This window comes from Geotrypetes seraphini, chromosome 10 (genome assembly GCF_902459505.1).
Source record: "Geotrypetes seraphini chromosome 10, aGeoSer1.1, whole genome shotgun sequence".
Lineage (NCBI taxonomy): Eukaryota > Metazoa > Chordata > Amphibia > Gymnophiona > Dermophiidae > Geotrypetes > Geotrypetes seraphini.
This window is the reverse complement of record NC_047093.1, coordinates 3,375,882-3,401,190: the sequence shown is the minus strand read 5'-3', so window position 1 is coordinate 3,401,190 and position 25,309 is coordinate 3,375,882. Positions and strand designations below refer to the sequence as shown.

General features: G+C 43.7%; 1 protein-coding gene across 7 annotated transcripts in view; it reads right to left on the bottom strand.

The window, feature by feature from the left end:
- Positions 1 to 1,822: 1,822 nt before the first annotated feature.
- AFMID (arylformamidase) overlaps positions 1,823 to 25,309 on the bottom strand; it is a 42,056-nt gene continuing 18,569 nt past the window's right edge. For 4 of the 7 annotated variants that reach the window (XM_033962121.1, XM_033962124.1, XM_033962123.1 and 1 more), the window contains 9 exons: positions 22,000 to 22,048; positions 21,020 to 21,105; positions 20,864 to 20,936; positions 15,036 to 15,133; positions 14,532 to 14,645; positions 14,071 to 14,149; positions 10,247 to 10,382; positions 3,236 to 3,340; positions 1,823 to 3,049 (listed from right to left, as the gene is read on the bottom strand). In XM_033962121.1, the coding sequence (XP_033818012.1) occupies positions 2,897 to 3,049; positions 3,236 to 3,340; positions 10,247 to 10,382; positions 14,071 to 14,149; positions 14,532 to 14,645; positions 15,036 to 15,133; positions 20,864 to 20,936; positions 21,020 to 21,105; positions 22,000 to 22,048 (893 nt within the window). In that variant the 3' untranslated portion in view covers positions 1,823 to 2,896. Of the gene's footprint in view, positions 3,050 to 3,235; positions 3,341 to 10,246; positions 10,383 to 14,070; positions 14,150 to 14,531; positions 14,646 to 15,035; positions 15,134 to 20,863; positions 20,937 to 21,019; positions 21,106 to 21,969; positions 22,049 to 25,309 lie in introns of all 7 variants that reach the window. The other 3 variants (XM_033962127.1, XM_033962125.1, XM_033962126.1) reach the window with 3 other exon arrangements.

Genomic DNA, 25,309 nt, shown 5'->3' with positions numbered 1-25,309 from the left:
TAATTTTTTCTCTGCGTGTTTTGTTTTTGTATAGTTATTAACTAATATTTAACTAAGTTTTAAAGTTTTAAAGAATGTTTCCTTTATACGTAAATAAAGAAAAGTGAATGGGATTGCAGTGGCGGTGACGGGGCGGTGAATGGGGTGGCAGTGGCGGTGACGGGGCGGTGAAGAGGATGGTGAGACGGGGACGGGGCGGTGACGGGGTTGGTGAGACGGGGACGGGGCGGTGACGGGGATGGTGAGACGGGGACCAATTTTTTCACCGTGTCATTCTCTAGTTTATATACCGTATCATCTCCACAATGTGGAGCTCAGCACGGTTTACAGGGATTGGGATAGAACGGAACTCCAATGGAAGTATAGAAATAAGTATAAAGAGAGGTTAGGGCTTAGAGTACCAGAGAGGGGGAGAAGTTACATTTTGGAGAAGAGCCAAGTTTTCAGATGCTTATGGAATAGTTGAAGGGAGCTCAAGTTACGAAGAGGGGAAGTAAGATTATTCCAGAGCTGAGTGATGCAAGATGGAAAAATGAATAGAGAATTTGAAAAAAAAAAAAAAATATGACCAAGTCAAAATGATCTACCAACAATAAAATTTTAAAAAACACAAAGCACACTGTACACAGAGAAAATGTTAATTATCTTTTATATTCAGGTTTTTTTCAGAGGTCAAGGCAGATGACTTTAAAATATGCAATGTCACCTCAGTAACAACTATACAAAAATAGACAAATATACCCTTTCCCTTTTTGCTAAACAGCAATAGCAGTTTTTAGCGCAGGGAGCTACGCTGAATGCCCCGCATTGCTCTCGACTCATAGGCTCCCTGCGCTAAAATCCGCTACTGCAGTTTAATAAAAGGGGTCCATAGTGCAAAATATAGACAGCAGATATAAATTATCAAAATTGACACATTTTGATCACTAAATTGAAAATAAAATCATTTTTCCTACCTTTATTGTCTGGTGATTTCATGAGTCTCTGGTTGCACTTTCTTCTTCTGACTGTGCATGCAATATTTCTTCCCTCCTTTCTGCCTCCTGCATGCTTCGTCTCCTCCAGACCTCATTCCATTCCCCAACCAACATCCCTGTCCTTCCACGAGTCCAACTTTTTCTTCCTCTCTCCCTGTCTGCCACCTGACACTTCATTTCCTCCCCCTTTTTCTCTCCCCGCCCCCTCCCTTCTTTCTTTGTCTCCCTGCCCCCTTTCTTTCTTTTTATCTCCCTGTCTGTCTTTCTGTCTCCCCTTTCTTCCTCCCTGTCTTTCTGTCTCCCCAAGCAACCACCAGGGCTGTCGTCTGGAAACAGGCCCCCAAGCCACCGCTGATGTCTGGAAACAGGCCCCCAAACCACCACCGGCATTTCTACCGAGTTCTCCCTGTTTCCCGACGCCGCAGCCTTCCCCCGACGTCAATTCTGATGGAGAATGAGTTCTGGGCCAGCCAGGCAGCGATTGGCTGGCCTGGAACTTCCTCTCCAATGTCAGGGCAAGGGAGTCGGCTTGCCCAGCGCTTCTGCAGTTGCTGATGGCCTGTTGCATCAGGGAACAGAGAAAGCAAAGGCAATGCGAGTCTATCGCGGAGCCCGGGTTGCCTTTGCGATCGACCTTTTGAATACCCCTGCTCTAGAGGGTTTACAATCTGTTTGTACCTGAGGTAATGGAGAGAGAAGTAACTTGTCTTAGACCACAAGGAGTGCCAGTGGGATTTGGGGGTAGGGGACCTGGTGTGGGATGTACCCTTCCTTATGTCAGCTGTTTCTGCACCAAAACTTAGAGTAAAAGGCTTCATAGTAAAGAAAAAAAGAAGGGCTGCATTGTTAGTTTATTGAATTTTAATGTTCTGCTTTTCCTCATTGGATAGCAAAGTACATTACAAAAATTAATTTAAAAGAACAGGAACTCCATCATGTAAAAAGTCAGGAAAGTAGAGATAAAACAGTAGAAACTGCATACATCAATGAAACTATTACTACTATTTATCATTTCTATAGTACTGAAAGGCATAGGATAAGTAATTATTATTTTACTGGTTTTCATAGCCATTATCCTCCCTGGCTGCTGTGTGGGGAAGAAGTATTATAACTTGTCATCAGTTGTAGTGGTGGCCCCAGGAGAGTTCCTCACCTCTCTGGTACTCAAGGAAGCTTACTTGCACATTCCCAATGTTTCCAGTCCACCACCGCACATTACTAGTTCTTGGCTCCACCCTTCAGACTGGTAAAAACTCCCCATACCTTCAACGAGGTGCAGTGGTGTAGTAAGTGGATGGGGGTGTGGGAGTCTGCCCTGGGCGCCATGGTGGTATTAGCTTTGGCATTAGGATCTAATCTTCAATTTCTGCATTGCTCTTTGCCTATCTAGCTTCAAGGCGACTTACAAATCGAGCAGTTTACATTACTTTTAGGAGTTACCATAATGGAAATATTAATAAAGCAGTATACTATGAGATAGTTACCAGAGATAGGAGATGTAGTAATCATTTGTTAAGAGGAGCATTTTGCTGTCATTTCAATTACTGTACAGCAGTTTGAAGTTCAATACGGTTGACTTAGATACATGTAGATTGGTGCAATTATATTATGTAGAGTTGGGAGAGGGATCTCTTGAGGTTTCTGGCAGGGTGAAATGCTGTGTAAGTTGCTGTTGAAGAGCATACTTGTTCTCGAAAAGGAAAGTCTTCAGTTTCTTTCCAAATCTGGGGTCGCTAGATTCTGTCTTGATAGTAATTGAAAGATTATTCCAAATCTTGGTACCAAGGTAGGTGAGTAGTGGTTGTTCGACCCAGCTGAATCATCACATATACCGTGACTTTTGTTAGGATGGGAGTTCTTGTCTGCTGCTAGGGGGATATAACCCACTGGTCTGGCAGGATTCCAGGAAAGGAAAATTTTTAATGGTAAGTGCAAATTTCATCTTGGCCAGCAGGGCATGCTGCAGGAAGAGAAATTTCTGGTACATATAAAACAGGATCTAAAACGTCACTGTTCACTTGGCTGCAGCTGGAGGCTTTTGATGATATGCTTAAAATCATAGTCAAAATCATCTAAAATAAAAAGAAGCAAACATCTTTATCAGACTCTCTATTTCAAGCTGTTTCAAGCTGCTTCTTCCCATTAATTCAGTGTTGAACTCAGCAGAGATCTACCTACCCTTTACTTTGAACCTGAGACTAGTTCTAGAGACCTGATCTTGGAGAAAGGGAGAGGAGCAGTTCTGTCAGTAAGTGTACCTGAGTCAGGATATAGTCCTCTTGAGACAATTTCTCAATCACATCAAAATGATCAACCCCAGCCATGTCCTTAAGGCAGACATTTAATCCTAAGGCCTGCAAGCTCTGTAAAAGAGAGGGCAAGTGTGAAAGAGCAGAAGGACACACACACCTCATCATGCCTGCTCCTTCCTTTCCACTGGAACTGTGGACCTAGGGCCGCCTACTTTCCTGCAGCAATGTAGTTGAGATTATGGCATATCTGTCTAAATTTCCTTGTAACAATACATTGAATTATGAGAGAAAAAGACTGATCAGTCCTGTCTGCCCAGCTGAAAAAAATAATGTACTGCCAGCCTTAGAGTAGGGCTTGTGTAGGGCTACCCAGATGCCTGGGAAAACCTGGACATGTTCTCTCTTTAGAGGACTGTCCGGGAGCCTGAGGGGATTTCTAAAACCTAGCAGTTTGTCTGGGCTTTGGAAGGCTCGGAGCGCCACTAGTATCTGCGAATGCTCGGAGGCCCTCCAGATGCTGCCCTGAGCTTGGGGAAGAAGAAATTAAGTTCATGGGGGGAGGGGGGGTGGAACAGGTGGGGCCACGTGTCCTCTTTTTGCTGATAGCCAGAGTGTGACCTTATAGCGAGATCACGTCATTCTCCCTGGTTCTAGCACACAAATTCCCATGCTTAATTCATCAACTCTCTTCCATGCCCAAAGTCTGTCATAATATTTATAGTTATAAAACTGTGTGGCTATTCACTGAGCATCTGGCCTCCTATGTCCCAATGCTCTTGCTGGGTAGTTCTGACCACCACTGACCTGGTTGGTTTCTGGGGAATTGTATCTTTCTGGTAGCAATCCAGCAAAGCCATGGCCTATAGTATTGCAAAGGTTATATCATCTTTATCTGCCTGTTTTCTTCCCTAGTGATACTAAACTGGTTTCTCTTCATCTGCAGTGCTACATGCAGGTCAGAAAATGCTCTACAGTCACCAAGCCTTTTCTATCTGAAGGCACAGACCTAAATGCCCTTTTTTTCTGCCCTTGATGATCTACATCAGTGTTTGTCAACTTTTTCAAGCCAAGTACTCTCTAAGCCTAATAAATACCAACCGAGTACCCCTGCCCAAACTCCACCTCCATAATAATAATACTAATTGTAATGCAATTTCTTCCATCTGGGTCAGCCTGGGGGCAGGCAGGCTTCAGTGCAGCATAAAGGGACGGAGGAAGGACAAAGGCTGGAAGGTAGTGAGGGCCTCCCCCTCCAGTCACAAACTCGGGACATAGGCAGTGAGGCTGCTGATTCCTCCTCCCTCCCGGTCTGCTGCCACCCCCTGCCATCTGCATTTAATTATCCCTCTCCGCAACTCCGGGAAGGGAAGGGCCAGGTGGCCCACAAGCCTTCCCCCCAACATCAATTCTGACGGAGAGAAGGTCTGGGCCAGCCAAGCGGTCAGAAAATACCGCAAATGACTGAGTCCGTGAACCGCAAATTCATGGGGGTATACTGTAATTCAAAGCAACTCAAGAAGTGGAACCTAACTCCTTGGTATCATCCTTCACTATCATTACAGTTAGATGTAAAATAAAATCCTAGGAACAATTCACAGATATTGCTTAAAACTAAGCTTTAGGTCGATGCATCAGAACACAATAGTACAAAATTCTAGGGAGGAATTCACAGATATACATTGACAAAAAGTTTTGTTTTAAGCAATCTCTTAAAGCTAAAACGATCCGGACATAGTCTCAATTGACCCTGTAAATTACTCCATAGAGAAACACCCATGCAAGAACATTTTTAGTTGTATGGCCACATACCTTATGTTCGTAGCTGACTGAGATATCAATCGCATACTACCATCTGATCTTAAAGCTCGAGATGGTCTGTAGACCTCCCAAAGATCCTGAAACCAATTAGGCACAGAATCGAATAGTGCTGTACAGACAAGTTTCAAGTTTTATTCAATATTTGATTAATCGCCTATCGTAACTACTAAGCGATTTACATTTACAAAAATTACATAATAAAAAGTTAACAATAATATAATAAACTCTAAAAATCAATTTAAAACAAACTAGACAAATTAGACAGGAAACATTGGGAAAGAGGGGGAAGAAATACAATTTATAATAGGAAAGGAGGGATCAATAAGGGTAAATACACAGAATGGATGGGAAAACAAAATAAATATATATAGCTGACTGAAGTGAAAGGGAGTTGTTAAGAGTAATTGTCAATTCAATTAAGGATTAAAAGCGTCTATAAAAAGAAAACTCTTGAGTTGGCTTTTAAATTTGTCGAGGTTTTTCTCCTCCCTTAAATAAAGTGGTAGAGAATTCCAAGTTTGCGGTGCTGTGACTGAGAAAATATACTGTCTTCTGGTATTTATGATTTTGAGAGAGGGGATAACTAATAAACGTTGCTGATTGGATCGTAAAGTTTTTTGAGAAGTGTATGGAATTAGATTTTTGTAAATGAATGATGGAGTTTTGGATGATAAAGATTTAAAGGTGAGTAAAGATAGCTTGTATAAAATTCGATGTCCCACTGGGAGCCAATGTGCTTTTTGTAATAATGGGGTTACATGGTCAAATTTTTTGGCCCCAGTAATTAATTTAATAGATGTATTTTGTATGATCTGTAATTTTCTGATTTCTTTTTGGGCCATTCCTTTAAACAAAGAATTACAATAATCGATTTTTGCAATAATTAATGAATGAATTAATATATTTAAAGATTTGTCACAGAGAAATTTCGAAATAGAACGAATTTGACGTAGTCTGTAAAAAGAGGCTTTGACTACATAACTAATGTGGTCATGATAAGTTAAGTTTTCGTCAAGGATGACACCTAAGATCCAAATTTTGTTAATTTGTTTGAGCGTTACTCCTTGGATTTTAATAGGAACAGATATTTTATGATTTTCTTTCCAAGGGAAAAGTAATGTGTTGGTTTTATTAATGTTTAGGGACAGTCTATTGTTGTCCAACCATAAATGAATCTGTTTGAGTTTGTCATTGATATTGACGATTTCGGATTGATTATTGGGGTCGATGGGATGTAAAAGTTGGACATCGTCAGCATATGCGAATACTGTAAAACCGATAGATTGACAAAGAGTCAAAAGGGGTGAGAGAAAAATATTGAAGAGAAGAGGGGATAAAATAGAACCTTGGGGAATACCGTAAGGATTAGAAAAACTTGCAGAAACAGTATCGTTGAAAGAGACTATAGAAGTTCGATTGTCCAAGTACGATCTAAACCATTGAAGAACTTGCTCGGAAATACCTATAGACTCTAATCTATTTAATAATAGGTTATGATCGATTGTATCAAATGCTGCCGAGAGGTCTAATGAAATCAAAAGTACAGAAGAGTGGTGGTCCAAATGATAGAGTATTGAGGATGTCATACCTATCAGGGAATGTTCGGTGGAATGGTTTTGCCTGAAACCAGTTTGATTAGGGTGTAAAATGTTTGTTTGCTCTATATAATTTGATATTTGAGTGAAAACAATTTTCTCTATTATTTTTGCGAGAAATGGGATATTAGCAATTGGTCTATAATTAGTTTTATCTTCAATGCTTATTTTGTGATCCTTGATAATGGGATAAATAATAGAGGTTTTCCAGGCCAATGGCATAGTATTATGTTGTAGACTTTCCTTGATCATAAAAAGTATTAATGGTCCGAAAAAATCGAAATGTTGTTTAAGAAAAAAAGGAGGAATAATTTCATTTTGCATACCTTTACTGTTGATTGTCCTGATTATTGATTTTAATTCTTCAAGGGAGGGGAGATGAAATTGTGTACATTTAGCCGATAACTCTGAGAAGGTAGCTATATCGTTTTGTTCAATGATAGCTTTGTCATTAGTATCAAATTTTTCTCTAATTTTTTTAATTTTTTCAACAAAATGGGTTGCGAGTTCTTGAGCTGTTGGTAACTGATTTGCAGAGCATTTTGGTTTTCCACAAGATGAGGTAATTGTTTTTAATAATTTATATAGAGTGGAAACATTTTTAGTTTTTGAAATTTGGTTCGAATAATATTTCTTTTTGGCTTGATTTATTTTTTCCTTATACATATTGGAGTGAATTTTAAATTTTTCTAAATTAGTTTGATTCTTGTTTTTTCTCCAACAGCGTTCAATGGATCTCATTTGCTTTTTAATTAATGCGAGTTCTGCAGTAAACCAGGGATTAATACGTTTCCTTGCTGAAATAAATTTGGTTTGATAAGGAGCTACTTTATCAAGCAAAAGTTGGATGTTCTCGTTCCACAAAGATAGGTATTCATCTACAGTAAAAGAATCGGAGTTTGAAGGTGTAAAATGAAAATTATCAATTAGTTGGTTAGCAGACATTTTATTAAATTCTCTAAATTTTATGCTTTTCCCTACAGTTTCGTTTTTTATGAAGGAGACAGTCTCTGCTCGAAAGAGCAGTACCCAACCATTTTGGGCAAATGCACACAAGACCTCCCACCTCAACTGAAAGGACGGTCTTGAATGAGGGGGCAGAGGAAAAAGGTGAAAGGGGACAGACTCAGAAGTAACCTGAGGAAATACTTCTTCAGAGATAGGGTGGGTGGTGAATCTGTGGAACAGATGAAAGCTGTATCTGAATTCAAGAAAGCTTGAGACATGTACCCAGAATCTCAAGGAAGAGGATGGGCAGACTGGATAGGTCATATAGAAACATAGAAAAATGACGGCAGAAAAGGGCCATAGCCCATCAAGTCTGCCCACTCTAATGACCCACCCCCTCGACTTTACCCCTCTAGAGATCCCACATGTGTATCCCATTTACTTTTAAAATCTGGCATGCTGGTTGCCTGAATCACCTGCAGTGGAAGTTCGTTCCAATGATCAACCACCCTTTCGGTGAAGAAATACTTCCTGGTGTCGCCATGAAATTTCCCTCCTCTGATTTTTAGCGGATGCCCTCTTGTGGCAGAAGATATCATCTTCCATCTCGATACGGCCTGTGATATATTTAAACGTCTCAATCATGTCTCCTTTCTCTCTACGTTCCTCGAGTGAGTGCAGCTGCAATTTATTCAGCCTTTCCTCATACGGGAGATCCCTAAGCCCCGAGACCATCCTGGTGGCCATTCTTTGAACCGACTCAACTCTCAGCACATCTTTTTGGTAATGTGGCCTCCAGAATTGTACACAATATTCCAGGTGAGGTATCACCATGGATCTGTACAATGGCATGATGACTTCAGGCTTCCGGCTAACAAAGCTTCTGCGGATGCAACTCATCATTTGTCTAGCCTTGGATGAAGCCTTTTCTACCTGATTGACAGTTTTCATGTCTTCACTGATTATCACTCTTAAATCCCGTTCTGCTACAGTCTTGACTAAGGTCTCACCATTTAGTGTGTAAGTTCTGCACGGATTTCTGCTGCCAAGGTGCATGACCTTACATTATTTTGCATTTAAGCCGAGCTGCCAAGTCGAGGACCAATGTTCCAGTAGAAGTAGGTCCCGCATCATACTGTTGGGCAAAGTGCTTTTACCTACTATGTTGCAGAGTTTGGTGTCATCGGCGAACAATGTTATTCTACCTTTAAGCCCCTAAGTTAGATCACTTACAAATATGTTGAATAGGATCGGACCTAATACCGAGCCCTGCGGCACTCCGCTGGTCACCGCCGACGTTTAGGAGAGGGTACCATTTACTACCACCCTCTGAAGTCTGCCGCTTAGCCAATCATTGACCCATGCAGTTGAGTTTCTCCCAGTCCCATTGATTTCATCTTGCTCAGTAACCTGCGGTGTGGGAGCCTATCAAAAGCTTTACTGAAGTCCAAGTACACGACGTCTAGGACTCCCCCGCATCCAGCTTCCTTGTTACCCAGTCAAAGAAGCTAATTAGATTGGATTGTCAGGACCTATCCTTAGTGAATCCATGTTGGTGGGGATCCCGTAGATTCTCCTCTTCCAGGACCGTATCTAGTTTACGTTTAATTAGTGTTTCCATGAGTTTACTCACTATGGATGTGAGATTCACCGGTCTGTAATTTGCAGCCTCCGCCCTGCAGCCCTTTTTGTGAAGTGGGATGACGTTAGCTGTTTTCCAGTCCAAGGGGACTCTTCCCATACTCAGGGAAAGATTAAAGAGCACGGATAACGGCTCTGCCAGGATATCAAATAACTCTCTAAGCACCCTGGGGTGTAGATTGTCCGGACCCATGGCTTTGTTCACTTTGAGTCTTGATAGTTCGCAGTAGACACTGCTGGGTGTAAACTTGAAGTTCCAAAATAGGTCTTCCGTGCATTGCCTTGCTTGCAACTGTGGACCGGACCCCGGCGCCTCACAGGTAAAACCGAGCAGAAGTATTCATTTAGTAGTTCGGCTTTATCGGAATCCGATTCTACATAATTCCCGTCTGGTGTCCTGAGGCATACTATCTCATCCGTGTTTTTTCTTCTATCACTAATATATCTGAAAAAGGATTTATCCTCCTTCTTAATATTCTTTGCTAGATTCTCTTCTATTCGAAGCTTGGCCTCTCTGATAGATATGGTCTTTGTTTCCCATCCTGCAAACAAACCTCACTCCGTGGCAACCTGCATGGCCACCAGGAGTTCTAGCTCTTGAACAGGGAGATCTAGATGCTGGTTAATTCTACAATTGCAGCCTGCATTTCTGCCAGGTGTTCTACTTGTTACTGAATTGGCAGCCTTCAGGAGAGATCTACTTTGTTACTTGTGCTTCTGCTGGGACCTATAACAGTTCCTATTACCTTTTTTGCTATTCATTTTGGCAGCCTCAAGGCATTACTGTGTGAAAATAGGAAAACTCAGCCTTAAGATTAGACCACGTGTTACCTCGTGAGAACTTTTGGTGGGTATCAGTCACTACTAGTGCTGACATGTAACTCTCAGAACCAGCATGTGAAACCTATCAGTGAATGGATTGAAAAGAACATAAATGACTGGTATACATTCCTATCAAAGAACAGAGAAGTCTTCTCAGCTTCTTGCTCCTCCTCAGTGCAGTGGGCTGAGATACCTGGACATACTCCTGTGACTGTCTACGGAACTCTGGTGTGTCATATTCTGCCACAACCACCATAATAGAGCAGTTCTCGGCCCGGGACTTCACCTCCATCACATGCTGCATGGGACTGTTTCTTACAGCAAACTCCCTGCAAAGATACAGAGCAGCTTCAATCATGACGGTCCTTCAGTCTGGAAAGGCCCCAGCTTGTCAGTGTAGTCTGCCTTCTCACTTTTGGAGAGAAGGTTGGTGGCAAATGTTAAGAAAGCTCACAAAAATTGGGGTGCCATAACAGCTTCTCAAATTCAAGTTCAATTTATTTAATATACCACAAATGTAAAACCAGAAGGCAAATCTAAGTGGTTTACAATAAAAAAATTGAAATAAAACCCCCCCAATTAAATAGGGTAAGAACAGAAAAGACAAAATGTAAAGGAAAACAATTGAGAACATGGGGAAAGAGGGAATCATGGGGGTTACAATAAAAATTAAAAGGTTGGGGGAAAGGGATGAACACTGTGGTATGGGAACAAAGAATTTCAATCTGCCCACACAGAAGAAAAGTAATCATTAGGAGGAAGTAAGTTAAGAGCTAAAGGCCAAAGAGAAGCAGTATACCTTTAATTTTGCCTTGAAGGTTACAAATGATTTCTCTGAATGAAGGTAAAAAGGCCAAGAATTCCAGAGAGTAGGAGCCATAACACAGAATGAAGAATTCCTATGGGAATCCAGAAAAAGTTGTCTAAATGAAGGAATGACTAATAACACCTCAATCTTTGCCTATGGCCCAGCTACTAAGAGGGTAACCAGGAGTCACATCAAGGAGGGACTCTGCAGAAGGAAGGCCTCGGTGCAAGCCTCTAAAGATTCTTCTCTTTTGCATGGCTGAGGCTTCTGAAGGTAAAATAGGCACAAGGGGAGCTGGGGAGAAAGGCTTAGAGATGCTGACCCAAGTGAGGGGGGGGGTTGCTGCTGCCACTGTACTCATGTGGGGGGCTGCTGGACATGGTGGGGCGATTCTGCTGCTATGACCCATGGAGTGGTACTGGCTACTTCCAGAACTGAAGGGAAGAGAGAGAGAGGTTTTGGACCTGGTCTGGGGAGAAGGGAGATGGAGACTGGCTGGAGCTGAAGGGAAGAGGGTGACGAGCTAGAAGGAATGGAGAGAGACGCTGGGGCTGGACTTGCAGGGTGATAAACCCATGGGGGGCTGGAGGGAATGGAGAAAGGTGCTGGACCTGCAGAGGGATGAATGGAGCTGGAGGGACAGGAGAGAGATGCTGGACCCATGGGGGGTAGCTGGAGTTTGGAGGGGAGAGAGGTGGTGGACCCATAGGGGGGCTGGAGCGTGGAGGGGAGAGAGGTTCTGGACCCATAGGGGGGTATTGACTGGAGTTTGAGTAAATGGAAATGTTGGACCTGCAGGGAGGAGGGGAGAGAAGGGAAGGGAAAGAGATGCTGAACCAAAGAAATGAAGGAAGAGGAAGTGAAATACTAAGCACAATAAAGGGGGGAGAAAAAAGAGGGGGCAAGAGACACATTGATGTAAGGGAGTAAGAGGGGAGAAGCTGGACACAGGGAGATATACAAAAAAGGGGAGTTATTGGGCATGGATTAGAGAATAGGGACAGGGTCAGGGACGTAAAGGGGAACACTGCATGGGTGTGGTAAATGGAGACAGAGGGGTAAGACATGGGAGGGTATATGGCTAAGGGGGAGAATAGGAACACAGAAAGAAGTTGCTAGACGGGGGGGGGGGGGGGCAAAGGAGACAGAGGAGTAATGCTGGACTTGGGGGGGAGAGGATGGGGACATAGGATTATGATGAAGGCAGGGAGATGAGCACAAGAGAAATATTAGAAAGGGAAGTATAGGAGACACAGAGAAAAAAGATGCTGAACATGGGGAAAATTGCATACACAGAGATGGTAGGTGGATGGTAAGCTTAAATAAAGAAGCAATGTCAAACGGGTAGGAGACCCTGGTGAGTAAGTTAAGAAAAGACAGAAGGAAACAGAAACCAGAACCTAAGACCAACGTGATTTGAAACATAAAATGACCAGACAACAAAAAGTAGAAAAAAAACTTTTATTTTCTATTTTGTGATTAGAATATATCAGATTTGAAATGTATATCCTGCCAGAGCTGGTATTAGATAAAGCTGAGGACCACAAAGCCCACTACCAGGCTGTGACTTCTTCAGCTTCCAGCAGGCTTAGGGCTCTCTGGCCAGAGGTCTGTTGCCCTAGTTGCACTCCCCTAACACTATTCCTGCCATGTGTGACTGAGGTATTCTGTTAGTAATTTGGCTTGTTCAGTTTTCTCAATAGTGGGGGGGGGGGATATTTGGGAGGGGAGGCATGGATTTTGTTATCATTGTTCTGTATTGTTTGCGATTTATAAAATGACTTCAATATGTTTGCGGGGATGGGCAGGCACGGGGATTGAGCTCGCAAGGACAGGGACTGAGCTCATGGGGACGGGACAGGGACAAAGTTTGTCCCCATGTCATTCTCTAGCTTCCTCTCAAGAGTTTGTTAAAGGGAGTCATCCCTTCAAAGTTTGCTGAGCTGGGGGAGGAGGTGGAGGACATGTCTCCCCCTGTCAACTGGCATGCTACGAAAGGGAGATGGCAGAGAAGCAGATTCCCAGGGATCTGGAAGATGGAGTCAATAATAATATTTCTAGATTTCTTGAAATTTGGCAGACCTTTCCCTTTCTCCTGCATGTCCCACTAGAAAGCTTGCTCCCTCACCTTTGTCACCCATCTGCCCTTCCTACTCTTATCATTTTCCCTTCAATCCTCTCCCTTCCCTCTCTCTAATCCCCTATCCCATCACACCCTTACTTTCTGGCTTCTCCCATCTCAGATGTCATTTTCTTGCTGGTGGAACCTAAGAAACCCATCAGCCTTTTTGCTACTATTGCTATAAACACAACACATTTCCTTCATCTTCTGCTGCTAGGGTCTGAGAAACCCTCTTTGCATTTCTGCTGCCACCATGCACAGAAAAAATTATCTTCCTTCATGGGTCTGGTTCAGCTCTAACGACCATAATTTGGAGACCCAGGATGAATAACTTAGAAACATGGTGGCAGATAAAGGCCAAATGGCCCATCCAGTCTGCCCATCCGCAGTAACCATTGTCTCTTCCTCTCTCTAAGAGATCCCATGTGCCTATCCCAGGTTTTCTTGAATTCAAACACAGTCTCTGTCTCCACCACCTCTTCCAGGAGACTATTCCATGCATCTACCATTCTTTCTGGAAAAAAGTATTTCCTTAGATTACTGCAAAGCCTATCACCTCTTAACTTCATCCTATGACCTCATCTCATGTACTTCAGATTACATCACATCTGTGTGAAGGAAAACTATCTAGTCTGGCCATTCGACAAGCAACACTACACAGCCAGTCCAATTTCAGGCGTTAGCCTCTCATGGTCATTGATAAGGGCCCTCTGCGTTTATCCCAAGTTTTAACCTCTCATCCTCAACGCTAAATGTTGTTTGTGTTCCTTCTAGGTTTTAACCTCTTATCCTCAAGAGTAAGGCCCTCTGTGCTTATCCCAGTTTTAACAACTCATACTCATTTCTAAGAGCCCTTTGTACATATCCAGTGGTTACTGAATTCTGGAATTGATTTTGCCTCCTCTTGGAGGCTGTTCCATAGATTTGTTCCTTTCTGTTAGCCTTTTTGGACCCTTATACCATTAGACCAATGTTACTAGAGCTTCATTGCCTTTCAGGTACTTGAATTTCTCTGTACTATCCCCCACCCCTTTCCTCGAGATGAGAGTGTAAATATTTAGATGCTTATCAAGCTCCCAGCACTCACTCTGACATGTGAAGAACCGCATTGACGTAGGTGTGTGTGATGGGCAGCAGATCATAGATGCCACTCACCAGGAAAGCCCCTGAAAAGCCAAGAGGGAAAGAGATGAGCCAGATTTCTTTATGCTTTCATTTCATAAACCTACTTATGGTACTTCAGAAGACAAAGTTTTACTAATGTTTTGGATTGAAAACTCTCATTCATGGCACAACTTGATTCAGTCAACCGCTCAGCATCACATTAACTCTCTCCGTACTTTGCTCTCACCACCTCTTCTTGGCACTCTTCTGCTCGCTCTTATGAAACCACATCTATAGGTGCTGAAGCTCATGCAAACCGCTCCAAATTGACTCCCCAGTCATAGAAGCATCCAATAAACAATAATCTGCTCTAGAGACAGACGTGTGGGAAGCCAGCCACTGCTTGCTTTAAGCTCCCCTTCATAGCTCCAGAGCAACACTTGCCCTGCAGCTTCTGAGGCGTTTTCCCTTGTTCAGTTATGCCTGCTTGAAGATTAAGTTGAAAGTCGATAAGGGGTGAAGCTATTGAGCAGTTTTTGCTACCAGTGCAGATTTCACCTGGAGATATAGTAATAGTTTGATTTGAAGATTTTCTCTGGTTCCTCTATTTTTTATTTGTTATACAAAAAAAAAAAGACACACACATTACAGCAAATGACATCATGGGGGTCTTCATAATTTATAGATGTAAAACTCAAAAATGGAATAATTGGCTAAACTAAGTACAAGGTATTAAAAAATGATAAAAAATCAGAAGCCGTCACCTCCAAAGAGGAAAATAGCTAAGGCAAGGTAATAACGAAGCCGTTCTTTCCTACAAGCAGAGGAAAAGAACCACATTGAATGTCAAATCATCATCCACTCATAAGGAGCTTCTTTTTCCAATCGCATTCATAAATGCAGAGCAGTCAAAATTACTGCAACAACACTTGCCGTTCAGACTCTTACCTTTGATATTAGGTGTTGCCTCGTAGTCTGTCCAGTCTGTTGAAAGTGCCATAGCAACCAGGTGAGCACCTGCTGAATGGCCACAAAGGTAGAGGCCACTAGAAGGAAGACAAAGAACTTTTCTGACTAAAGTACTTTCCATTTTGACACATACACACCTCATTTAGGGGTCCTTTTACTAAGGTGCGCAAGCCGATTTAGCACAGCTAAATGCTAACACGCTCATTATATTCGATGGGCGCTATATCGGCTAGCGTGCCTTAGTAAAAGAGGGGGTTAGAGAGCTCATGTACAGTGACAGGTGTGTCATGGGAGCAGACCCAACCTACCCAGGAAGGGCTAGCTCCTTAGCATTCCACAGATCAGTCCAGAATGTGTGGGTTATGTCCATCGACCAGCAGATAGAGCCAGAGAAAGAAAGTAGTTCTTCATAAGTCACCCCTTATGTGTGCCTTGCATCTCTATGTCCAGTGGATGGTGAAAGTGAACCATGCAGATACTTGGCTACTTAGCCTTAATAGCACCAGAGCTAGCATATTCTAGCTTTTCTCAATTAAAGCTACTTTTGGTCTTAAAAGGCATCAAAATTTAGGAAATACTTGGAAGTCTCCCTGTCCTATTACTCCCCTTACCTCAGGAGGACCACTTGGGGTTAAGAAGCCTCCAGACTTGTCATCTAACACTCAACTAGAATCTAATTGAGTAAGGAGAGCTCTTAACTGGAATTTATTATAACCTGAGGGTAATACTCTGGTGCTGTTGCTTCCCTCCACCCCCCAAAGTGTTGATGTCTGGAGCTTTCATTTAGCAAATTGCAAATATACTCTTTTTCTTGTTTTGGGGCTATGATTTTGCATGTGGGTTAATGATGTTCCAATTTTTAATGTTTGTCTGTTATTATGCTGGCTGTGGTGCTTTACTTCCGTTCTGACAGAAAAATAACCCTTTGGTACTTTCATTTATAAAAAGTTAAAATGGGCAATTTTCTTGTTTCAGTTATTCATGAGGAGGATGTTTCTCATAATGTGGCCATTACTCCACTTTGTGCTATCTCCTTCCCTCTAGAACTGAGTTCCTGTCCACCATATTGTTCTTGATTGTGTGTGCATGTTAAACTGGTGACAATCCTTCTATAGAGTGGCTGACTTATCCTGCTGTTCACGGAGAACTCCTGTTACAGGTAAGTAACTTCGCTTTCCCTCTCACTTAAGAGAATATTTCATCTCACGGAGATTAACTAAGAGGCTTTTTCAGTAGACACTTCAGGGAGCTTATGAAAGGGCTGGGATGTACTGGGGAGGGGCCTAAGGCCCTGACTAGCCCAGGCACCTAAGGCCTCTCCAATAGGAGAGGCTTTAGGCGCCTGGGCCAACCAGAGTCTTAGGCCTCTTTCCCAGTACTTCATTTTGTACTAAACACAATCAATGACATACCCACGCGAGAGGGCTGGGCCTCCCACGTTGAGCTTAGGCCTCTTCAAAATCAACATCACCAGCTGATGACCACCTCCTGCCCCTCCTCAGGTCCAACAACTCAAACTTTCCAAGTTCTGCAGGTCGTAACAGTATTTCAGAGCTGCTGCTGCCCCCTCTCCCCTCTTTCATGCAAGCATGACAGCAGTGGCAGCATGAGGATATATACATTACAAATATATTTGTATTGTATTCAGTGGCATAGCCACACAGCTGATTTGGGGGGGAGGGGCTGGAGTCCAAAATGAGTGAATAGGCACCAAGTTTTCCCCTTGCCTGAATGCAAAATATAAATACTTCATCTGAAGACCTTTTCCTCCAGTCTGGCAACCAGAAATCTCCAAGCTTTGCAGCTAGTGGCCATATCTCAAAGCTTAATCAAACACCAGCAACGCAAGCACACTCTTTGGATACCATTTCAGTCTTTGTTTTGACAAGTAAAGACCAGGAGATGTTCATTTGTTAGCATATGTTCAGTTCCTCATGCAATTCCGTTTCTCAAAATTAACATATTCCAGTTAACACATTCTAAATAAAACACTTTTTTCTACCTTGTTGTCTGGGCATTTTGGTTTTCTATCATCTTGGTCCCAGTTTCTCTTTTTGTCTTATCTTCTCTTGCCAGTGTCTGTTGTCCATTTTCTTCTCCTCTTCTCTATGTTCCATTACCTCACGTTGCCTGTCTCCAACAAATTGATTTTTCCCTTTCAGATTTCTTCCCTTTTTTCTTTTCTGCCTCTGTCCACTCAAATCTCGCACTCTCTCACCCTTCTCCTCCTTTTATAATTTTCAGCTACCTATCAATTTTCTATCTCCTCTCAGTCCCTAGATCTCCCATTTCCCATCTCACTCCTTTCCCAGCCTCCTATTTCCTTCTATCAACTCCCCATTACTACCACTGTACTCACTGTTCTCTTACTCATCTTCTTGTCATCCCCCTTTTGACCTCTTCCACATGGCTCACCAATTCCAGAATCCCCCTCCCTCTCTCCACACTTGTCAGTCTATATCTCTGCCCTGCCCTCCCAGGGGTCCATCTCTCCTCCTCTCTCCCTCTCTTTTCTGTTGTTGTTCTTCCTTCTCTTGATACTGAACAATGGGATGGAGGGAAAAGAGAGACGCTGAATCTCTCCCTCTCTCTCTGTTCCACCCCCAGTTCTAACATTTCTCCTTCGTACCCAGGTCCAACTTCTCTCCTTTTCTTTTCCCAACTTCCCTCCCCCAGGTCTACCATCTCTCCCTTCGTGTGCACCACCAGCAAGTCCACTACATTTCCCTTTCTCTTCCCAACTGTCCTACCTTCAAGTATCTCTCCCTTCCTCCACACCAACCCACATCCAACTTTTCTCCCTTTCTCTTCTCTTCTTCCAGACCATTGCCCACTCTCTCACTCGCAATGGGAGAGTACCTGAAGAAAGAGCTGTTAGGATGGGAGGACATAAGAGAAGTGGAAGACAGTGGTCTAAGCTGAAAGGAGCGATAAAAATGGCTACGGACCTTTATGTGAAGAAAATAAATAAAAACAAGAGAAAAAGGAAACTAGTGGCGGAAAAAATAAAGGTGAAAGAGTTGGCATTCGTGAAATATAAAAAAAACCCAAGAAGAGGAGTGCAGAAAGGACTACAGGGTGAAACTAAAAGAAGCCAAGGGAGAGATACGTCTGGCGAAAGCACAGGCGGAAGAACAAATGGCTAAAAATGTAAAAAAGGGAGACAAAAATGTTTTCAGATATATTAGTGAAAGGAGGAAGATGAAAAATGGAATTGCTAGGCTAAAAGATGCTGGGAACAAATATGTGGAGAGTGATGAGGAGAAAGCAAATGTGCTAAACAAATACTTCTGTTCTGTGTTCACAGAAGAAAATCCTGGAGAAGGACTGAGATTGTCTGGGAAAGTTACACGAGAAAATGGAGTGGATTTTCTGCGCCATTCACGGAGGAGAGTGTTTATGAGCAACTTGAAAAACTGAAGGTGGACAAAGCGATGGGACCAGACGAGATCCATCCCAGGATACTAAGGGAGCTCAGAGAGGTTCTGGCGAGTCCTATTAAAGACTTGTTCAACAAATCTCTGGAGACAGGAGTGATTCCTGGGGATTGGAGGAGAGCGGATGTGGTCCCTATTCATAAAAGTGGTCACAGGGATGAAGCAGGAAACTACAGGCCGGTGAGCCTCACTTCAGTTGTTGGAAAAATAATGGAAGTGTTGCTGAAAGAAAGGATAGTGTATTTCCTTGAATCTAATGGGTTACAGGATCCGAGGCAACATGGCTTTACAAAAGGTAAATCGTGCCAAACGAACCTGATTGAATTTTTTGATTGGGTGACCAGAGAGCTGGATCGAGGACATATGCTAGATGTAATTTATTTAGAATTCAGCAAAGCATTTGATACAGTTCCTCATAAGAGACTGTTGAACAAACTTGAAGGGCTGAAGTTAGGACCCAAAGTGATGAACTGGGTTAGAAACTGGCTGTCGGACATACGCCAGAGGGTGGTGGTTAATGGAAGTCGCTCGAAGGAAGGAAAGGTGAGTAGTGGAGTCCCTCAAGGTTCGGTGCTGGGGCCAATCCTGTTCAATATGTTTGTGAGTGACATTGCTGAAGGGTTAGAAGGAAAAGTGTGTCTTTTTGCAGATGATACCAAGATTTGTAACAGAGTTGACAGCAAAGAGGGAGTGGAAAATATGAAAAAGGATCTGCAAAAGTTAGAGGAATGGTCTAATGCCTGGCAACTAAAATTCAATGCAAAGAAATGCAGTGTAATGCATTTGGGGATTAATAATCGGAAGGAACCATATATGCTGGGAGGAGAGAAGCTGATATGCATGGACGGGGAGAGGGACCTTGGGGTTATAGTGTCCGAAGATCTAAAGGCGAAAAAACAGTGTGACAAGGCAGTGGCTGCTGCCAGAAGGATGCTGGGCTGTATAAAGAGAGGCATAGCCAGTAGAAGGAAGAAGGTGTTGATGCCCCTGTACAGGTCATTGGTAAGGCCCCACTTGGAGTATTGTGTTCAGTTTTGGAGACCATATCTAGCGAAGGACATAAGAAGACTTGAAGCGGTCCAGAGGAGGGTGACAAAAATGATAGGAGGCTTGTGCCAGAAGACGTATGAGGAGAGACTGGAAGCCCTGAATATATATACCCTAGAGGAAAGGAGGAACAGTGGAGATATGATTCAGACGTTCAAATACTTGAAGGATATTAACGTAGAACAAAATCTTTTCCAGAGAAAGGAAAATGGTAAAACCAGAGGACATAATTTGAGGTTGAGGGGTGGTAGATTCAAAGGCAATGTTAGGAAATTCTATTTTACGGAGAGTGTGGTGGATGCCTGGAATGCGTTCCCGAGAGAGGTGGTGGAGAGTAAAACTATGACTGAGTTCAAAGAAGCGTGGGATGAACACAGAAGATTTAGAATCAGAAAATAATATTAAATATTGAACTAGGCCAGTACTGGGCAGACTTGCACAGTCTGTGTCTGTGTATGGCCGTTTGGTGGGGGATGGGCTGGGGAGGGCTTCAGTGGCTAGGAGGGTGTAGATGGGCTGGAGTAGGTTTTAACAGAGATTTCGGCAGTTGGAACCCAAGCACAGTACCGGGAAGAGCTTTGGATTCTTGCCCAGAAATAGCTAAGAAGAAAAAATTTAAAAAATTTAAATTGAATCAGGTTGGGCAGACTGGATGGACCATTCGGATCTTTATCTGCTGTCATCTACTATGTTTCCAGCCCCATATGTTCTTCCCTTTCTTCTTCCCCCACCCCCGGTCTGGCACTTCTCTCTGAATCCCCTCCCTGTTTTACTTTAAAAAACCAAGCAGGTCCAGTGGGCCTGGTATGTCCTTTCCCTTCTATCTGCCCCATTCCAATATTGCCCTCACCTTTGTCTTCTTGCTGACAAACCCCCCCCCCCCCACACACACAAACAAACATTTTTGTTTCAGGAGACTGTGAAGTGTTGCCTGTGGCCTCCCTCTGTGCTTTCCTTCGGCCGCAGTCTGCTCAGGCAGAAACAGGAAGTTGTGTCATTGAGGACAGACCGCAACTAAAGGAAACCACAGAAGGAGGTCGCAGGCAGCACTTCACAGCCGCTACCACTTCCAGCAGTTCCCTGCAACAAAAATGTTTTTTGTCAGCAAGAAGGCCGAAATTGAGGGCAATGTCGGAACAGGATGGATACAAGGGAGGAAACATGCAGGCCTGGGGGGGGTGCAGTTGACCTGTTTGCCCCCACCCCAAATACCAGCCCTGGGTGAGGGGAAGGGAGGGAGGTTACGTAAGGTCCCAAAAATATTGGGGGTGCTCAGGCACCCATAGCACCCACAGAGCTTGTGCCTAGGCCAAGGATTCTCACCTAATGTGGGGATACTGCTGTACAATGAAGACAATACTGCGCCTGACCTGCGAGATCATCAGATCCATGTGACCTAAAGGAAATGGCAGCAGGTTAAGTAGAAAGAACTGTGCACAGGCAACGTAGCAATTCACACATACCCAACATTTCCCCTACCTTTAGGAGCGATGTCATAATCAAGGGCTGCCACAGCAATTCCGTTTCTCACCAGTGGGGCAGCCATGAACCCAGATTCCTCCTTACTTGGGATAGACAAATGAACACAGGAACACATCATAAGCAAACCGAAAGGGTGAAGCAAGCAGTGAGTGATGGAAACCTGTGAAGAAGTAACTCCAAGGACACCAGCAACGCAAGCATACCATTTCAGTCTTTTGACAAGTAAAGACTAGGAGATGTTCATTTGTTAGCATGTTTTCAGTTCCTCAATGCACTTTAAATTGATTTTGTACACTAATAATTTTTAATGTGTGTTAACCTATAAATTAAATTAGTATTAAAATGAGGTCATTAATATTAAAACAAGCACTCCGACTGATGGCTTGACATCGCTAAGGCATGACCTGAAAAAAACATGTTACCTGTATTACCAACAGGTCTGCTATAAAAAATGAGATGCAGGAAGGATGCCTCGGAAACTCCCCCCCCCCACACACACACGAAGATTGCAGCCACCAGAATCCCCTGTGCTCCCAACCTCTCCCCCCATCTACACCCATTAAAAAAAGAAAAAAAACTAAAGTCTTCCTGCCCTGAACAGCTGAGCAGCAGGAGGCAGCTTCGGGGCTTCCCCTGCCAGCTCTGTGCATGTGTGAAAGTCGCTTTTCCAGCGACTGGTGGGATTGGATTACGGCTGGCCTCTACAAAACTAATTTGCATGCAGTCAGTTGTTTTAAAATCAGACAATGAATTGGCCCACAGAAACCCACTTAGCTAGAGCAACCATATTTAGAGCATCCGGGCCTCAGTAAGGATTTAATCACGCTGTGAACCTTGTAAATATGGTAGAGTTAATTTAGTTCTTGCTAGAGAACACTGCTCACTGCTCCAAGACAGAAATTTCAGGAAAGCAATAAAAGTAAAAAGCTGCAGAAACTGTAAGATACCTTCATCACTGAGTCAGCAGAGGCACCCACCTCAGAAACTGCCAGTATCCTCCATGGACAAAGACAAAGAATGGGAACTCTGGAATAAAGCAATGACAAGAAAGAAATGAAGACATTTTCATTCATTACCTGCTAAGTGGGAAGCACAATTTAATGCTTGACTCTCAGCATACTACTCAATGATCACTAAATTTTAGTGCTGGGGTCCAGTGAAGAAAGCCCAACAGCAGCCCCTAGGAGCACAGTTGGTGCTTGGGGTTCAACAATTGGTCCCTATGAATACAATCTGTGTTCGAGCCACTGCAATCATCAGACTTAGACCCACCTTGTATGTCCAGCAAGAGGGTGAGATCTGGGGGTCATGGGATGAACAGGGGGGGATAGATTCGGTGAAGGAGCAGAAGGACAGGTAATACTATCACTCTGAGAAAAAAAAAACCTAAATGAAGGAACAAAGAGATATGTTTGAAGCTACCACTTTGATAAAGTGACTGACTGGCTCTAAGAATACTGTGGAAAGGTAACTTTATAGGTTACTTATCAAATACCTCGCATCAACAATGCTTAGAACAGTGTTTTTCAACCGCTGTTCCGCAGCACACTAGTGTGCCGCGAGATGTTGCCTGGTGTGCCGCAGGGCCGCCGGGCCCGGAGCTGACAGGGGGCCCGAGGCAGGGGTGCCAGTAGCTCGCCAAGGCAAAGTGAGTCGATCACCCAGGACTCACTTTGTCTTGGCGATCTAATCTATCGAGCCGATAAGTCTTCTTCTCCCCGACGTCAATTCTGCAGTCGGAGAGGAAGTTCGGGCCAGCCAATCGCTGCCTGGCTGGGCGGAACTTCCTCTCCGATTGCAGAATTGACGTCAGGGAGAGCATGCGTCGGCGTCGGCTTTGGGGCCTGTTATCCATTGGTGGGTCCTGTTCCCCTATGGCAGCGGCAGTGGCAGTGGCTTGGGGAACGGCAGGGAGAAAGAAAGAAAGGGGGCAGGCAGGGAAACAGAAGGAAAGAAGAGAAACAGAAAAAAAGAAAGAAAGGTCAGGGAGAGAGGAAGAAAAAGTTGGGGGAGGGAATGAGGTGTGGAGGAGAGAAAGCATACAGGCTAATAGAAGGGAAGAAAAAGGTAGGAAAAATGATTTTATTTTAAATTTAGCAAAGTGGAGGCAGTATTACCACAGTTTTCAAAGGAATTTGCCCAAATAACTTAATAGTTAAGTGGGTAAATTCCCAGAGATGAAAACTTCCCTTCACTTACTATGCACAGTTCTGAATTTATATCTGCTGTCTATATTTTACAATATGGTCCCCTTTTACTAAACCGCAATAGTGGTTTTTAGCGCAGGGAGCCTATGAGCGTCAAGAGCAGCGCTGGGCATTCAGCGCAGCTCCCTGCGCTAAAAACTGCTATTGTGGTTTAATAAAAAGGATGGAGGGTATATTTGTCTATTTTTGTATGCTATAAAAACCAAATGCAGAGAGAGACTGAGAGCTGTTGACGAAGAGCTACGTGTGTGTCTTTCTTCGATTCCAGCCAGAATATCAGCTTTGTGTTCAGCCAAACAGGCCCAGGTTTCGCACTGAATAAAGTATTTTATAATTTTTCACTATTCTGTTTACTTAATATTTCATAATAAAGTAATTATAAAATACTTTCTTTGTGTTTATTTGATTCCTATTCAAGAGAATTACTTTATATACAGTCAATATAGGCAGAGAGTTAAATTTTTTAACATTTTCTAATGGTGGTGTGCCTCGTGATTTTTTTCATGAAACAAGTGTGCCTTTGCCCAAAAAAGGTTGAAAAACACTGGCTTAGAATATAAGAACATAAAGAGTTGCCATACTGGGACAGAGTGAAGGTCTATCAAGCCAAGTATCCTGTTTCCAATGCAGGTCACAAGTACTTGGCCAGATTTTACATTGCTTGTCCTAGAAATAAGAAGTGGAATTTCCCAAGACCATCTTAATAATGGCTTATAGACTTTTCTTTTAAGAAATTATCCAAACCTTTCTTAAACCTTGCAGAGCTTACTGCTTTGACCACATTCTCTGGCAATGAATTCTAGAGTTTAATTACATGTTGAGTGAAAGATTATATACAGAAATAAAACAAAAGGAATAAGACCAACAGTCCATCAAGCCCAGTAGCCCATTCTCATGGTGGCCTGGCCAAAGCACAAAGAGTAGCAAGATTCTGGAATTCCCAGAGTAGCAGCATTCCATGCTACTGACCCAGAACAAGCAGTAGCTTTCCTCAGGTATCTTTTTTATTGGACTAACTTACAGCAGGATGCACAAAGCTCTGGCACCACGATAAAAAAATATGGTGGTGGAAGCGACTTTTGTTTTCCGGGTGATGCTCTGCATAAATGCAAATTACATGCAAGCTATTTGTGCAGAGCAGCCTGGTACATGCTCAGAAGAACAATCTCAGGCACTTCTCCTCCCTCCCCATCCCTCTTGTCAAAAAAAACCCCAACAACAATTTTTTTCTGCTGTTGATGCTTCTCCCTGCCGGCTCAGCTGATCAGGGGATTCCTCTGCCGCAATCAGCTGAGCCATCAGAAAGAGCAGGGCTGCCTTACAAAAGTGACCCCTTGATTCTTCCCTCACAATGATTCCCCTACTGAGCCCTTCAACAATAACTCCCCCATCCCCTCTCCTGCCACCACCAAGCTCCCCCCCTCCTGCTCCAAAGCTTGGTGATCTAGCGGGATGGGCCAGACAACCCCAACCCCCTTGTACCTTCACTGAAAGAAGGGCTGGAGGGTTGCCAACTCCCTCCTGCCTCTGGGCCTGCCTCTTCAAAATGGCAGCCCTGCCCCTATTCACTGCATCCTGGGATGCATTGCAAGAGGCCTAAAGCCCTGATTGGCTCAGGGCCATAGGCCGCTCCCATTGCATTCCATTTTGAAGAGGTGGTCCTTGAGGCAAGAGTGAATGGGTATCCCTCCTGCTCTTCTTCCATTGAAGGTACCATTTGGGTTGTCAAGGGTGTCCAGCCAGTACGGACCGGTTGGGGGGGAGGGGGTGGCTCCTGAGCTGTAGAGGCTCACCCTGCCCACTAGACCACCAGGCTTTGGAGTGGGAGGAGAAGTGGGACCAGGGGGCTATCTTTGGAGGGCTCAGAGGGGGAGAATCAGTGGGAGGGAAGAATTGGGGGAGGGGCACTTTTGTAAGGCAGCCCCTGCTCATCCTACCAGCTCAGCTGATTGCAGCAGGGGAATCCCCAATCAGCTGAGCTGGCAGGACTCCCCGAACTCACTGATCGGCAGCTTCAGGAAGTCCTGCCATGATCTGCTCAGCCGGCAGGGTAAGCAGGAGCTGCTGGCTCATTGTGGGG